The 17,489-nt window shown below is 39.5% G+C and overlaps 1 protein-coding gene across 1 annotated transcript; it reads left to right on the top strand.

Moving 5' to 3' along the window:
• The first annotated feature begins 1,486 nt into the window (after positions 1 to 1,486).
• On the top strand, positions 1,487 to 17,139 carry LOC120783585 (myosin heavy chain, fast skeletal muscle-like). Its single transcript, XM_040116653.1, has 39 exons — positions 1,487 to 1,690; positions 1,843 to 1,986; positions 2,076 to 2,232; positions 3,273 to 3,300; positions 3,409 to 3,526; positions 3,608 to 3,700; positions 3,851 to 3,914; positions 4,000 to 4,098; positions 4,181 to 4,284; positions 4,370 to 4,508; positions 4,593 to 4,711; positions 5,725 to 5,874; positions 5,996 to 6,166; positions 6,249 to 6,558; positions 6,750 to 6,841; positions 7,109 to 7,196; positions 7,335 to 7,452; positions 7,554 to 7,677; positions 7,809 to 7,945; positions 8,028 to 8,283; positions 8,384 to 8,626; positions 9,865 to 10,041; positions 10,120 to 10,265; positions 10,355 to 10,445; positions 10,536 to 10,925; positions 11,024 to 11,150; positions 11,234 to 11,352; positions 11,444 to 11,640; positions 11,857 to 12,040; positions 12,129 to 12,294; positions 12,385 to 12,509; positions 12,610 to 12,918; positions 14,257 to 14,460; positions 14,556 to 14,681; positions 14,760 to 14,930; positions 15,694 to 15,798; positions 15,945 to 16,040; positions 16,147 to 16,281; positions 16,679 to 17,139. The coding sequence occupies exons 1-39, from the start codon at positions 1,487 to 1,489 to the stop codon at positions 16,700 to 16,702; spliced, it is 5,850 nt and encodes a 1,949-aa protein (XP_039972587.1). The 3' UTR covers positions 16,703 to 17,139.
• The last annotated feature ends 350 nt before the right edge of the window (positions 17,140 to 17,489 follow it).

Here is a 17,489-nt window from a genome sequence, read left to right as displayed (position 1 = left end):
ATAATTCTGAGGTTAATTGTGTTTTCAATGTTAAAAAAGATATTTAATTTTTGTGTTTATCTATAAAAAAGATATTCTCTCGGTAAGTTTTTGTGTTTTGTTTTCATTTATTACATGTATGGTATAGTATGTTATACTGATGTGAAATGATAGCAGAGCGTGTGATGATTTGGGGGATATTAAACACTTGATGATACCCTAAAATCCATATTAAAATAGCAAAAACAAGCAATGACATACAGTATATCACAGTGCACTTTTGCAGGCTCCAAATGGTTAAAAGATGATAAAAGATTTTGAAAGCCTTCATTTGACTTAAAGTGTATGATATGCATTTTCCCCCCTGCAGTATGTCAAGGAATTACACGCTAGACATGGAGAATGAAATATGTGGCTGGCTATAAAACTCAGCGAGTGTTTTATTTCAGTGAAATGTCCACTTTATAATAACGTCATGGTTCTATACATGCATAGATTGTACGTAACCTTGTACGTGAGGATTTGAGGATGAAATTATTTATTGTTAACTCTACTTAGACCTTTACAGATTGGATTCATCTTTACGATATGTGTGTGTTGCAAAATAAAAACCTAAAGACAATTGATGTGATTTGCGCATTGGCCACAAAGCAGAATTTTTTTTATTTTCTCATGACATATTCCAAAAAAGTAATGTTGACATTGTACTATCTAGAGTATTTATCTAAAGTTTAAACCAGTTAATCCAAACAAGGTGTTTTAGAGGTGAATGAGCAGGTGGTCCAGGATGAACATGAAGGTCATGATGCATCAAGGAGACACTGAGTTACGTATGGTTTATACCCATAAATACACACAATGACACTTTCTATCGCTAAATCAGAATTATCACACTAAATACAATGATTAAACACATCATCATGAATCAAGCATGAGATGTAGTCCTGCTGAATAGCAAACGGCACAAACATTAAGTAGCTAATGACAGTTCTTGACAGTAGAGAAGGCATGTAAAAATAGTGCTTGAGGATCATCACCTGTTGCTGCTGACATGTTCCTATTACCACTGGAAGATCCTGTGCCATATTTAAGTGTTGAGCAGAGATCGATAATGCGACTTGATTGACATATGAATAGTGACAATGCCAAGTTTGGAGTTTCCGGTTTGCTTCAGCAACACATCCATCTTGATAAAAGGAGCCTCAACTTCCCACTGGTCTTCACTTAGAGGCCTGCGATTCACTGACCATTGGTAAGATCTATCGTCTACCCTTCTGACACAGCAGTGGTGGCTGGGAACCGCTTGTTCTTCCAAATCTTTTTTTTTTTGAGTGTGTGTTCGACCTGCAGCACTGTGTGTCTTTTGATTCGGTTCAGCTGGGTTTTGTAGACCTGGTAAGTAAGACATAAAATTATACCTAATTTCATAAAAAGTCTTTTGAAAACTTTGAATCGGTTGAAGTAAAGCGTGCCTCAGTTTCTTGCCTTTTTGTCTTGAGGTATCAACATGAGCAGTGACGCCGAGATGGCCCAGTTTGGGCCGGCGGCCATCTTTCTCCGCAAACCTGAGAAGGAGAGAGTCGAGGCTCAGAACCGGCCATTCGATGCCAGAACAGCCTGCTTTGTGCCCAATGCCAAGGAGCTGTACATCAAAGGTGTCATACAGAAGAGGGAAGGTGCCCAAGTCACCGTGAAGACTGAAGCTGATGAGGTGAATATTTCTGTGTACAGCATCAGTGATTTGTCCCTTTTATAACAAACCTTGTATACTTTAAATCACTGACTATGAGATGAAGACTTAAACAATCTACAACACTACGGCATGCCTTATTTCTTCTCTTCTCTTCTCACTTTATTTTCCAGACTGTAACAGTCAAGGAGGAAGATTGCCATTCTATGAATCCCCCTAAGTACGACAAGATTGAGGACATGGCCATGATGACCCACCTCAACGAGCCCTCTGTGCTGTTTAACCTCAAAGATCGTTATGCAGCATGGATGATTTATGTAAGTAATGACAGGGACGTTGTCTTCTCTTTATTTGTCTGAGTGATTCTCTCTCTCTTACCTCGCATACTGGACATTCTCCTCTGCAGACCTACTCTGGGCTCTTCTGTGTGACTGTTAACCCTTACAAGTGGCTGCCTGTGTACGACCCGAAGGTCGTGGCAGCCTACAGAGGCAAAAAGCGCATGGAGGCCCCACCACATATTTTCTCTGTCTCTGATAATGCATATCAAAATATGCTTACAGGTAAGGAACAATAATGACTTCTTTGAGTATTTTTAACAAATTAGTCCTGAACGACACTGATTATGTTGTTTAAACCAGGACAGATGATGATTTTCAACACCAGATATTATCTTGGTTTGTCAGTTCTATAGATATGGTGGAAGTTTCTCACCTCCAGACATTTTATTTTTTTGCATACATTTCCTTATTCATGTAATTGTGCTGCAATGTTATTTTTGTGTAAAGTTTTAAAAAAGTGGGAAATATGATTTCAATTGTGTCTTAGGAATCAAAATTGTGGGGCAAATGCGAATGCAGATATCTTAGCAAAACCTGGCCCAATGGCCCGCTGAATATTTAAACTCACTCTTGGTTAAACTTAAGCTTGTAGAAAGACTGTGTCACTTTGAAAGAAGAAATAATACCATCTTTCTCTTAAAAATAAAAACTTCAAATGGTAGGAAATAGCCTACGATTTGCCATCTTCAATTCAATAAACTCAGGGGTTTCGCAGTTACAACCTTACTTGGTCTCGTATGACCAGCAGGTTATGGTGGCTAAATATTGTTTTGTAACCAATGCCATGTGACAGTTTGCTCCAATTGTGCTACTAAAATAATTTCTAATGTGATAATAAAAAATAAGTCGGAGGTACACAAAGCATTCATCACCAGGAGACACAGTTGTTTTCACCTGTTTCTGGTCTCATCCAACCTCATTTCAGTCCGGTCACCTAACGATTTACAGCAACTGACTGACAGGATATTCAATATGCCATTAACTGGTAATTGCCGCTTGGGGACACAGTGGACACTATTCCACAACGGTTACATAATCAAAATTTAAAGCTCCATAAATTTGGTTTTACGTGTACATTTTTCTATAACATTAAAAATCCATGAATATATAAGGGAAAGTTAAACTTAAATAAACACAGCATTGCTCATAGTAAGTTGCTGACTGAGTTTTTCAGGGCCTTTAGCGTTTGCCAATTTGGCACTTTAACCAAACAAAAAGCATCATGTCACCGAACATTGCTCATATTTCTGTGTCACTGACAGATCGGGAGAACCAGTCTGTCCTGATCACGTAAGTCTGTTACACATAAACTAAAAATTTGTCCAATACTTCAGTCAATAAAAGATGCAAGTATGTTTTTTTAGTTGTCCTCAGGTCTCTTTTATTCTGTGTTTACAGTGGAGAATCTGGTGCAGGAAAGACTGTCAACACCAAGCGTGTCATCCAGTACTTTGCGACAATCGCAGTGGCTGGTGGAGGGGTTGACAAGAAAGACCACTCACCTGGAAAAATACAGGTAGTAGAAACATGACAGAAATCTTTCTCACAATAAAAAAAATACAGACGTGATTCTGATCAGGCCGGCTGTGTTTTCCAGGGGACACTGGAAGATCAAATCATCTCAGCGAACCCTTTGCTGGAGGCTTTTGGGAATGCTAAGACTGTGAGGAATGACAATTCCTCAAGATTTGTAAGTATGAGCTCTAAAGGGGGGAATATTCATATTTTTTAATGACCCACAAAATGTTGCAAGAAAGGAACCTTACTCATTCCTTAAACCAATATGTATTTTTAACATTAATGTTTTCATGTGCAGTTTACCTGATTTTATATTTCCTAGGGCAAATTCATCAGAATTCACTTTGGAACAACAGGGAAACTGGCCTCGGCTGATATTGAAACCTGTAAGTTTGTCTTTCCAAATGATTTATGTTCATTATATGTATACTTGCAATTGTTAATCATTACTTGATTCGTATATTCATGTAGACTTGCTGGAAAAGTCAAGAGTGACGTTCCAGTTGTCCGAAGAGAGGAGCTACCACATCTTCTATCAGATAATGACTGGGCACAAACCAGAGCTTATAGGTATGGTGAGGCCATTATATCTTGCATTAAAAAATATTTTTTTAGACCATTTTCAGGTCATTTTATTTGTTTCTCTCTACAGAGATGCTTCTCATAACAACAAACCCATATGACTTCCCCATGATAAGTCAGGGTCAGATCACTGTGGCCAGCATTGACGACAAAGATGAGCTGGTGGCCACAGATGTGAGCTATTTCTTGTCAGTCACTTTTAACGGCATTTACGTGCATTTTATTGGCTTCTTCTAACAATATCAATTTAAATTGATAGACTGCCACTGATGTCTTGGGCTTCACCAATGAAGAGAAAGTCTCCATCTACAAGCTGACTGGCGCTGTGATGCATTATGGGAACATGAAGTTCAAGCAGAAGCAACGGGAGGAGCAGGCAGAGCCCGATGGCACTGAGGGTGAGACTTTTTCCTTAAGTCGTTTTGTCATCAGTGAAGACATGCAGACAAAAATTAACAAAAATGTTCACGTATGTCACTCAGTTGCAGACAAAGTCGCTTTCCTCATGGGGCTGAACTCTGCCGACTTGCTGAAGGGCCTTTGCTATCCGAGAGTGAAAGTAGGGAATGAATATGTCACCAAGGGCCAGACAGTCCCCCAGGTACAGTAACAGCTCAAAGTTTCAACAAGTTATAGTGCACAGCGCCTTGTCTCAATATAGGAAGTAATGCACACAGTGGAGGCAGATATCACCATGATAGGCCAGGACACCTTGTTGTAAATTATGTATTTACAGTATATCATGACCAAAGGAACATATGAGCCGCTGCTGCAAATGTGTAACGGATGCTAGTGCTAGGTTTCTTTTATCAAATCTAATAATTCTTGGTAATTCTCACCTCAGCTCGAAATATCTCATCAGTTGCTAGTTAAACCTGTGAATCAAATCACAAGTAGCTGGACCTCCGAACCACTGCCCACCTCTCCACTTTTTTGAGATATTTATATAGTCATTCATACAGTTGACCAATCAGAACTTTACTTTGGTGGAATTAATTATATTGACATTATCTTCCTATCTAGCTTGCTAGCTATTTAGCGACATCCATAACTGCTGCAGCTTCTGTGTAGATGTGCTACTGACTGGATATGTCAATCTGAATCTCTGCTCTCATCTCCGATTTGTTTGGTGGTTTATGCTACAACATATAATGTAGGCATGGCGCTGTACCCACCAGAGCATAGCATTAGTAGGACTAAGAATATCGACGTCATCTTCCGGCATAGCTTGCTAACTGCATCGATGGAAAATAGTGACAGAACAATGACTAAAAAATGGCTACAAGCATGGATGAGATTGATTCTGCTGTACAGGTTTTTTTAAACTCTTAAGCTCTATAATTTCTTCAGTTAACTGCTCCTAGCAAATTGCAAAAACCAATGTTGACTGAATATGAGGTTGGTGGGATGGATACGTCACTCTCTAAGAAACCCCCCACTCAATCTCTAAGAAATCCCCCACTCAACCATGTCCAGTCTGGACAACTGTCAGCAAGTGATAAACTTCTTTTTGCCCTTTAAGCACGTTATACATTTTAGTAACCCTGTTTACATAGAAATGTTTTGTGTTAGTGATTCTAAGTGATTCATGTATCTTCAAAATCTCTGGATCAGGTCACCAATGCAGTTGGTGCTCTGGCCAAGTCTGTCTATGAGAAGATGTTCTTATGGATGGTCATACGCATCAATGAGATGCTGGACACAAAGCAGCCCAGACAGTTCTTCATTGGAGTGTTAGACATCGCTGGATTTGAAATATTTGATGTGAGTTTGGACTTTTAAGTTCATTTTTGTCAGTGGATGGTGATAGTTTCCAACTACTATGCTTGTTGTTTCAAAATTTTATGTGGATATATGTTAACTTCATGGCTAATTGTTGTCTCAGTTCAACAGCATGGAGCAACTCTGTATTAATTTCACTAATGAGAAGCTGCAACAGTTTTTCAACCACCACATGTTCGTACTGGAGCAAGAAGAATACAAAAAAGAAGGAATTGACTGGGAGTTCATTGACTTTGGTATGGACCTGGCAGCCTGCATTGAGCTCATTGAAAAGGTAGGATTAATCTACTACCCAATTTAATATCTTACGTCATTTTAAACACAGTATCTCATATGTGCCTATGATACATCAACAGCCGATGGGCATCTTCTCCATCCTTGAAGAGGAGTGTATGTTCCCCAAGGCCTCAGACACTTCTTTTAAGAACAAACTCTATGACCAGCATCTTGGAAAAACAAATGCTTTCCAAAAGCCAAAGGTTGTTAAAGGCAAGCCCGAGGCTCACTTCTCCCTGGTGCACTATGCTGGCACTGTGGACTACAACATCACTGGCTGGCTTGAAAAGAACAAAGACCCCCTGAACGAGTCTGTGGTGCAGCTTTACCAGAAGTCATCGATGAAACTGCTGGCCTTCTTGTATGCCACGTTTTCTGGTGCTGAAGCAGGTACAACATTTACAAATGGTTGGAATAATTAGCATCAATGACAGAAACTGAAATTCTTAGTACTAAACCAGTGAGTGTCTGGAGTGGAAATTATTTAAGGAATGTTTGAGTTTTGGAGGGAAAGACCCCCTAACACTTAACGGGCTTCATTCCTTAGCAAAGGACAGTAAATATTTCTGTTTGCTTTGTAGAATCAGGTGGTGATGCTGGAGGTGGAAAAAGTGGAAAGAAAGCTGGAAAGAAGAAGGGAGGCTCCTTTCAAACGGTGTCTGCTGTTTTCAGGGTACAGAACTGATATTAATCTATGACATTATGATTTTTTTTTTGCCATGCAATGATAGTCCAAGTTGGTGCCTTCATATAGTTTTCATTTTCCAGTAAGTTCCACCAGTCAAATATTAAAGGTTGGTTGGATTGTTGAATTTTAGAGGGGCCCTAAGTCAAGGCAAGAAACACTTAATTGTTTTCAGATTTGATAAGCTATGTCAACTTTTATTCTCAGTGTTCGATATCCTCAAAATAATGTGCATCGGCAATTGTTCATTTGCAGGAAAATCTGGGAAAACTAATGACAAACTTGAGGAGCACCCATCCTCACTTTGTGCGCTGCCTGATCCCAAATGAGATTAAAACACCAGGTACAGGTTTATGAGCAAACACTGTATACATATCTCCATATACCAAAGCTGTTGTTTGTGCAATTAGAGAGGAAAATGTGATGTTTAAATATGCTTCCAGAGTCTGTTTCCAATCAATTCATGTTGACTTGTCTGCAGGAATCATGGACAATCACTTGGTCATCCACCAGCTACGCTGTAACGGTGTGCTGGAGGGTATCAGGATTTGCAGGAAGGGATTCCCCAGTAGGATCCTTTATGCTGACTTCAAGCAGAGGTAAAGATTTAAGAACTATATAATTAAAATTCCAGATTGTGATAATATATCTTAATCCAAATCCAGATTGTGATAATACATCTTTATCCAAATATGAACAGGTACAGAATCCTAAATGCCAGTGCCATCCCTGAGGGACAGTTCATTGATGGAAAGAAGGCTTCCGAGAAGCTTCTTGGTTCGATTGACATTGACCACACACAGTACCGATTTGGGTCTACAAAGGTATGTCTCTAAAATGCCTCAATGGGTAAAGCCCTAAAAGCTTTTGGTGCCACAGAGAACATTCTTTATGAGGAACAAATTAATGAATTTTAATGGACTTGATGCAGCATTACCAGACCATGTTTTTGTAGGTCTTCTTCAAAGCTGGTTTACTTGGCACTCTGGAGGAGTTGCGAGATGAAAAACTAGCTTCTCTGGTGACTCAGACTCAAGCATTGTGTCGTGGTTATCTGATGAGAAAAGAATTCTCCAAACTAATCGCACAAAGGTAATATTAGCACCAAAATTGCTCTGTATTTATTACGGACATTAACACACCACTAATACCGTTGTTGCCGTATATCTGACAGAGATTGTGTCTGGATACTGCAATATAACTTGCGCTCATTCATGAATGTGAAACACTGGCCATGGATGAAGCTGTTCTTTAAAATTAAGCCACTTCTAAAGAGTGCAGAGACTGAAAAAGAGATGGCGACCATGAAAGAGGACTTTGTCAAATGTAAGGAGGATCTGGCAAAATCTGAGGCCAAGAGAAAGGAGCTTGAAGAGAAAATGGTTTCTCTGCTGCAGGAGAAAAATAACCTCCTCCTGCAAGTACAAGCTGTGAGTATCATAGCAAATTAAAGGCACTGATCTCGAATCAATGTCATATCAATGTCCAAACAATCATACATTCGTGTTGCTCTTTTTGTGTTTTTCTTAGGATTCAGAAAATCTTTGTGATGCAGAGGAGCGATGTGAAGGCTTGATTAAAAGCAAAATCCAGCTTGAGGCCAAACTCAAGGAGGTGACCGAGAGACTGGAGGATGAGGAGGAAATGAACGCTGAGTTGACCGCCAAGAAGCGGAAGCTGGAAGACGAATGCTCTGAGCTTAAAAAAGATATTGATGACCTGGAGATTACCCTGGCTAAAGTGGAGAAGGAGAAACATGCCACAGAAAACAAGGTTTGTGATTTCATTTGCAATACATGGTTGGTACCTTTGTGTACCTACTGATTTATGTTTTTGGTCCCATATAGTTGCTTGCTTGAGTATCTCAAAAACTACTTAACATTTCAGTGGAATTGTAGGTAAGGCCACTGGCCACCAAAGAACAGCTTAGTTTTTGGTGCAGTGGCAATTTAGAAAGTATGTTTTGGCTCATACTTTAACTCGCAACCATTCCTGACAGATTTCTCCCATGTTTTGATTTGAACACTTGTTTCACTACTCCAACACATTTCATCCAATCTTTATCCGCCTAATTTGGAACATACCATGTTTGGATCACCCTAAAAACATTCTCGTCTGTTTATTGTTTTCTTATAATTCGGTGCCAAAATTGATGTAGACATGGGTATTTTACATAAACTGCAATAATAATTGATCACATTGTGCACTTGCAGCCACATTTAGATAATACATACATATATATATCTGAGAGATGCTGAAAACTTTAATTACATTCCGAAATTAAGTGATATCACGGCAACATAATTACTTTAAATGGCCGTAAGTCAGTGGTTTTGAGTTGGAGTCATATGAAAATTTTGCACAGCTCGTACAAATACAGGATTGATATTGTCCCCAGATGAACATGATCGTTTGTCAGCATCATGTCTGTTTTAATACAGATCAGGATTAACAGCCATGCTAGCAGCTCTGTGAGGCTTTTCCTAGGTACAGTGGTCCCTAGATACAGTGCTAGCTTCGAGCTAAATGCAAAAGCCAGCATGACAACATGCTTACAAAGTCAATGCTATTATACTGATGTTTACCAGGTATAATGTTTACCATGGTCACCATTTTAGTTTAATGTGTTAGCATGCTAACACTTGCTAATTAACATTAAACAAAATAAGTGTATTCGGCAAATTTAAAACTTTACCTGATGATGACACATGATGAAAAGTTAGCAAATCACTAAAGTTATTACAATTCATCCTGAGGGTGGAATGAATGTTAGAAATTTCATGACAATCTATCCAATAGTTGTTGAATTATTTCAGCCTGGACCAAACTGGTGGATCGACCACCATTGCCACCCCTAGAGTCACAACGCTAGCATGGCTTCCATTTTTAATTATTAAAATAGTAAGTTTATGACTGTGTAACCTTATAGGATAGACTTTATGTTCTCTATGAGTGCATTCTAGGTTTTGTTTCAGGTTTACAATTTTGTGTATGTACATTGCCTATTGCAGGTAAAAAATTTAATGGAAGAGCTGGCTGGTCAGGATGAAAACATTGGGAAACTGACAAAGGAGAAGAAAGCCCTTCAAGAGGCTCATCAGCAGGGACTGGATGATCTTCAAGCAGAGGAGGACAAAGTCAACTCTCTGACCAAAGCCAAGTCTAAGCTTGAACAGCAAGTGGATGATGTGAGTTTCCAACAAAGACATGTTCCAACGCTGATGCTACTAAGCATTTTAATTAACTTTTTGAAACTTGTTTTCAAGCTTGAGGGTTCATTGGAGCAAGAAAAGAAGATCCGCATGGACCTCGAAAGAGCCAAGAGGAAGCTCGAGGGAGATCTGAAGCTTGCACAGGAATCTTTGATGGATCTGGAAAATGATAAGCAGCAATCTGAGGAGAGAATTAAGAAGTAAGATAATACATTGATGATGGGCTATATGTGTGAGGGAAATAAGTTTTGGGGTTTAAACTGACAACCTTTTGTTTTTGTCCTCACAGAAAAGAATTTGAAAACAACCAGCTGCTCAGCAACATTGCAGACGAGCAAGCAATTAATAACCAGCTCCAAAAGAAAATGAAGGAACTCCATGTATAAAGCTCAGATTTAAGTCATACATTGATCAGATAGATTATAACAAATTTTCCCCTCATCGTGATACATTGCATTTTCTGTTTTAAGGCCCGTATTGAAGAACTGGAGGAAGAAGTTGAGGCCGAGCGAGCGGTTCGGGCCAAGATTGAGAAGCAAAGGTCTGACCTCACTAGGGAGATCGAGGAGATCAGTGAGAGACTGGAGGAGGCCGGAGGAGCCACAGCCGCACAGATTGAGATGAACAAGAAACGTGAAACTGAGTTCCTCAAACTGCGACGTGACCTGGAGGAGTCCACGCTACACCACGAGGCCACGACCGCTGCACTGCGCAAGAAGCAGGCAGACAGCATGGCCGAGCTGGGAGAGCAGATCGACAACCTCCAGAGAATTAAACAGAAACTGGAAAAGGAAAAGAGTGAATTGAAGATGGAGATTGATGATTTGGCCAGCAATATGGAAACAGTTGCAAAAGCTAAGGTAGTATTTATAAACCAGAAAAACTTTATTTAAGCATTAGGCATCCAGAAACGCTTAACTGCTTGAATGACTAATTTGTGTTAATTTTATATACTCAGGTCAACCTGGAGAAGATGTGTCGCTCACTTGAAGATCAGTTAGTGGAGCTAAAGACCAAGAATGATGAAAACACAAGACAAATTACTGATCTCACCAATCAGAAGGCCCGTTTTCAAACTGAGAATGGTAGTCCTGTCCCTCCTTTTAGTTCAATTCATTAAGTTAAAGACTTTTAATTAAAACATGGTCTCTTGTTTTGCTTGTCATAGCTGAATTTTCACGTCAAATGGAAGAGAGAGAGAGTCTCATCTCCCAACTGACAAGAGGAAAGCAGGGATTCACGACACAGATTGACGAGCTAAAAAGACTGATTGACGAAGAAACAAAGGTAACCAAAGCTCTCACTTGCAAACACAGTCACTTCTCTGGTTTACTTGGCTTTTTTCGCATGATCTTTCATATTAATGTCTTCCTTGTAGGCTAAGAATGCCCTGGCTCACAGTTTGCAGTCGGCTCGTCACGACTGTGATCTCCTTCGTGAGCAGTACGAGGAGGAGCAGGAGGCCAAAGCTGAGCTGCAGCGGAGTTTGTCAAAGGCGAACACTGAGGTGGCTCTCTGGAGGAACAAATATGAGACCGACGCCATCCAACGCACTGAGGAGCTCGAGGAGGCAAAGTAATTGCACGTATTAGGTTAATAAATATAGATAATGTAGCATCATTTTTTGTAAATATTTGATCTTTAAAAATGCACTAATTTTAAGGTAGTCTTCAATTTCTAAAGCTTTAACGACTTTTTCCCCCCTTTGCTATTTCATTTTGATTCCAGCGCAACATGATATCTGTGTTTGCCTCGTTCGCTGTATTCTCACAACCTCTTCACTTTTCAAAGGAAAAAGCTTGCCCAGCGCCTCCAAGAGGCTGAAGAACAAATTGAAGCAGTGAACTCAAAGTGTGCCTCACTGGAGAAAACTAAACAGAGACTTCAAAATGAAATGGAGGATCTTATGGTGGATGTGCAAAGGTCCAACAGCTTAGCGGCTACCCTTGACAAGAAGCAGAGAAACTTCGACAAGGTATTTTCTTTGACAGTTATGCTTAATACCACATAAGTAGTCTATGTTACATCATTAATTATTACTGGCTAATGTTCCAATAATTTAGATTCTAGCCGAGTGGAAGCAGAAGTATGAGGAGTCTCAGGCAGAGCTTGAAGGCGCTCAGAAAGAATCTCGATCTCTGAGCACTGAGCTCTTCAAACTGAAGAACTCTTATGAAGAAGCTCTGGATCATCTGGAGACAATGAAAAGGGAAAATAAAAACCTGCAACGTGAGTGAAATTGGGAAAAAAAAATTTGTAAGAAATATTTTACATAAGTTATTTCAAAATTCTACGACAATTTCATCTTCCGAAACACAGAGGAGATATCAGACCTGACAGAGCAACTTGGAGAAAGTGGGAAGACGATTCATGAACTGGAGAAATTCAAGAAGCAGGTGGAAACAGAGAAATATGACATGCAGACTGCGCTGGAGGAAGCTGAGGTACTGATTACTGAAAACAACAGAAAAGTAACAGACATAGACATCAATATGGCATATGGAACCACTGACATTTACATGTACAAACTAAACTGTTTTTAAGGCATCACTGGAACAAGAGGAGTCTAAGATCCTGCGTGTACAAATGGATCTAAACCAGATGAAGGCTGAAGTGGACAGAAAAATAGCAGAGAAAGATGAGGAGATCGACCAGTTGAAGAGGAACAACCAGAGAGTGATGGAGTCCATGCAGGCCACTCTGGACGCTGAGGTCCGGAGCAGGAACGACGCCCTAAGAGTGAAGAAGAAGATGGAGGGAGACCTGAATGAGATGGAGATCCAGCTGAGCCATGCTAACAGGCAGGCGGCCGAGGCCCAGAAACAACTGAGGAACGTTCAGGGGCAACTCAAGGTACAACCACAACAGCGTCTCGTATATCGTCGTTTACTTCTCATACCATCAACGTAGTAGAGTGATACATTAAAGCACTTACTGTCAAAAAAATAACAAATTGTTGATCTTAAAATTAAAAGTCAAATTCATAAGCAATAATTGCATTTGTACATGACGTGGCTAATTTTGTTTAACGTGAGCAAAATTTAGCTAGATAATACATGAACATCATTAGAGTCAGATTACTGACTTTACAACTCATCTCTACTTGTGCTGGTGTTAGTGTTTTAGCATTTATGCATTTTAGCATTGTCGTAATTGCCACTTGCAGCCACTGTAGCTGGGAGACTCAACAGACCCTTTAGTAATTACAGTGGCATTCAGGTTTGTCTTCCTCGTTACCTGATGTTTCCAATTGTTTCTATATTTCATGCTGAACAGAGCTGCTGGAAGTCAGTCCCTATTTGCGGGAAAATTTATTGATAATAGAACTGTAAGACACTGAAATTTCAAATGGATCGCCAATGTAGTCAGATTAACTAGGGCTTATCTTTGCATCATAATGCATAACGGATAGAATGTCATATTTTGGAGGGACATTAGCTTGCTTCAAGTCTTTTTGTCTCATGATCGTAGTTTTTATATTTCCAGGTTTTTGTGCTGTTCAAATCACAATTTGTCAAAACTTAATACAGGTGAAAGAATGAAGAAACGGGGACACGCCGATTAACAGCTTCGCTGCATTTTTCTTTTGGCTATAGACAGCTTTACTGATTTACCCTCTACAGTTCAAGCAGACAAGCTAGTGAGGCAAACACGAACACTAGCTTTCTGATGAAAAATTCACAGCAATCATCTAGTAGTTGTTGAGAAATTTCACTCAAAAACACAAATGTCAAATGAGAAATTTCAGTGTGGACCAAACTGGTGGACCAACCACCATTGCCATCCCTAGAGCCACAATGCTAGCATGGCTTCCATTTCTTAATTATTAAAATAATACTTGGGCACCACTTCGCAGCCTCTAGATGCTGCAAAGTTAACTTGACACCAAAATTGCTAAAAAAAAATGTTTAGCAGTAGATTTTGACATTTCTTGTTTCCAGGTGGTACTTTTGGTCTGATGATGGTGCTAAAGAAAAGATCAGATGGTCACCATCATCATTAGGAATCACCCTTTCGAGATCATTAGGATTTTGAAATACTTATCATTTACCAGCATGATGGTCAAGTGTAAATTTTGACCTAATGGACTAAAGTTTGGACAACCAAATCAACCTCCTTATGCTCCATCGCTAGCAGGGCAGAAAACAGGAAAAGCCATGTGAGCTTAATCGAGACAAAATGCGTTTTCAGGATGCCCAAATCCACTTGGATGATTCTGTCAGAGGGCAGGATGATATGAAGGAGCAGGTAGGCATGATGGAGCGCAGAACGGCCTTGATGCAGGCTGAGATTGAAGAGCTCCGAGCAGTCGTGGAGCAGGCGGAGAGGAGCCGCAAAATGGCCGAACAGGAACTGATTGATGCCAGTGAACGTGCAGGACTTCTTCATTCTCAGGTAGGTTGTTTACCAGTATTGACATATTGAACAAACCCGCTGACTTGCATCACTTACGTATATACACTATATAACAACTGCTTCATCATTGGCAGAACACCAGTCTTCTGACCACCAAAAAGAAACTTGAGGTGGATGTAACTCAACTTCACAGTGAGATAGATGAAGCCGTTCAAGAGGCCAGGAATGCTGAGGAGAAGGCCAAGAAAGCCATTACTGATGTAAGGTGCTCTTACAGGGTTCTTATTTTGCTTAACACAGACTTCATGAAATCATTACTATGGTTGTGGCACCTCTAGGCTGCCATGATGGCTGAAGAGCTGAGGAAGGAGCAGGACACCAGTGCTCACCTGGAGAGGATGAAGAAGAACCTGGAGGTCACAGTGAAAGACCTGCAGCATCGGTTAGATGAGGCTGAAAACTTGGCCATGAAGGGAGGGAAGAAACAGCTTCAGAAACTGGAGGCTAGAGTATGTGTACTGTATCTAGTTACAACTGAAAAAAAATAACCATGAGAACATTCACATGTTCATATTTTAACTTATTATCAACTATCAACTTTTTCACAATGGCTTTAGGGCTTCAATTAACATTTTACTACCAATTATTTTCTCTATTAATCCATTAATTGTTTCATCCATAAAATGTTAGTAAAAAAATGCCTGTTGTAATATAAAGCAACCCAATGCAACATATTAATGGTCTTGTTTTGTCCCACTAACAGACTGAAAACGCTTCAGTTTACTATCATGTACAATAAAGAAATACAAAAGAAATCATCATATTTGACAGGATGGAACCAGCAAATGTTTGGCGTTTTTGCTTGAAACAGTTACTCAGTTATCAAGACTATTGCCAATTAGTTTTCTGCTGACCAACAAATCGATTAATTGATTAATTCTTACAGCTCTAGATGGCTCCGCATTATTTGAAATGGGTTGCTAGTCCCCAATACATTAACAATGGGCCATGCTTACAAGAATTTGGCAACCAAATTTAAAAAAAAAATGGCATATCAAAAACAAATTAATATCTTATTTGTACACTCATCTGTATGTATGTAATGTCGCAAATTTTGAATCAGTTTTCCATAAGGGCTGCAACCAACCTAAAGTAATTTAAGTAATTCAACAAAAGCTGTCAATAAAAATCTGAATAAAAATCAGAGAGTCATTGTAAATTTAACAAACTTAAAATCATAGAAACTAGACTGAAATCTGCTCTTGTACCCAGGTCCGTGAGCTGGAAAGTGAGCTTGAAGCCGAGCAAAAACGTTCTACTGAGGCCATCAAAGGAGTCCGTAAATATGAAAGGAAGGTCAAAGAGCTGACCTATCAGGTAAATCCAAGATTTTTTATGTTTGTAATCAATTAAACCTCCTGCCTCTGAGTAAAACGCTGTCCAAATAAAAGAGTCTTGGAAAGACAGAATCCTTTGGTATCCGTTAAATTAACCCAAGAGAAATTTGTCTTTGCCTCTTTGAGTCTGAGGAAGACAAGAAAAACAACATTCGACTGCAGGATTTGGTGGACAAGCTCCAGATCAAAATGAAAGCCTACAAACGACACGCCGAGGAAGCTGTGAGTGAATCCCTGTCAATCAGTAAAAAGAAAAAAAATCAATCAATTCATTGATTTGGTGATTTAGTGTCTGATCACCAATACACTGAACATGATTAATTTCCAGGAGGAGCAGTCTAACGTGCAAATGGCCAGATTCAGGAAGGCCCAGCACATGCTGGAAGAGGCCGAGGAGAGAGCCGACGTGGCCGAATCTCTGGCCAACAAGATGCGAGCCAAGAGCCGTGAAATTGGGACGAAGGTACTGAGCGGCTTGTATTTGATATAAACTGTAAATGCAGGTCTTTATCTGTTCCCCTTTGAAAGGAGAATTGATATATTTAGACATTAGTGTCCAACGTGACCACTGTCCGCGATCATAGATGAAAACCGAAGTCGCTAAACTGCTGTTCTTGTTGGTGATAGCTGACAAGTTAAAAACAAATGATCAAATACAGTAAACAAACAGGGGTTTTGTCCCATAAATATCTAAATGTCCTCAGTGGAAGTTCCAACTGCATGAAAAAAGTGCTTTTTTCAGTAAACCATTTTTTAATGTGTTTGGCTTTTATGATTCACGCTGATGTTAGAAATTCACTGTTCTTTTAAAATGATTTATTAATATACACTGTTTTCATATGATTGTGTTTGTTTTCCAGCCACAAGAAGGCCAGGGAGAGTAACTGAATGTGGAACAAGACTTTGCCTGCAGTTCGAACACCAGTGGATATAAATGTGCTTGACAGTCATGTCTGAGAGCAAATTCTATATGTATAGTAGTTTACAGTTTACCATACCAAATTAATATCACAGCATGTTAACTCCTGTGAGTGAATCTCGCCAAAATAAATTAAGCAATCATCCGTTAAATAAGAGAACACTGTTAATCAAATATTTGGTATTTAATCACATAATAAGTCCAGTTTTAATGTAGATGACGTCCAAAATTGGTGTTCTGGACAAAAGCTACAACTTCATGATGTACAACATCATGTACTACCCAACTCGGGATGTGTAGCCACAAAATTCATTCCTCCAAATAATTGAATGACATTAAAAGCCCTTTGACACCTGTGAGATAAATGGTGGAGTAATAATGTGATTTTAAATCGGAGCATAAATAAAAACAAAAGAACCAACTGTCCAGTTGTTTTGCAAGACTTACGAAATCTTTGAATCTTTGAATCTTTCACCACTTCTAGTTGTTGTGTACATGTAGCGTATTAAATATCCATTATATTTAGCAAGGCTGGCAAGAGCCCCGGGTTCACTGCGTCACTATGGGATTTGGTATCGTGATTAACTGAAACTTTGTTTGGGAATAAAGAAATATAAAATACTAAAGCATGATATCAACCGAGATGATACACTGAATGATCCTAGTTTATTTCCTGAACTTGAGGCCCTGTTGTGAAGAGGCTCCGTGTCACAAAATCTAGTTTTACAAGCTTCATTTCTCATCTTACGCTC

This window comes from Xiphias gladius, chromosome 3, assembly GCF_016859285.1.
Source record: "Xiphias gladius isolate SHS-SW01 ecotype Sanya breed wild chromosome 3, ASM1685928v1, whole genome shotgun sequence".
Taxonomy (NCBI): Eukaryota; Metazoa; Chordata; class Actinopteri; order Istiophoriformes; family Xiphiidae; genus Xiphias; species Xiphias gladius.
Note: the sequence above shows the minus strand (reverse complement) of the source record. Positions and strands in the feature narration are given on the sequence as shown.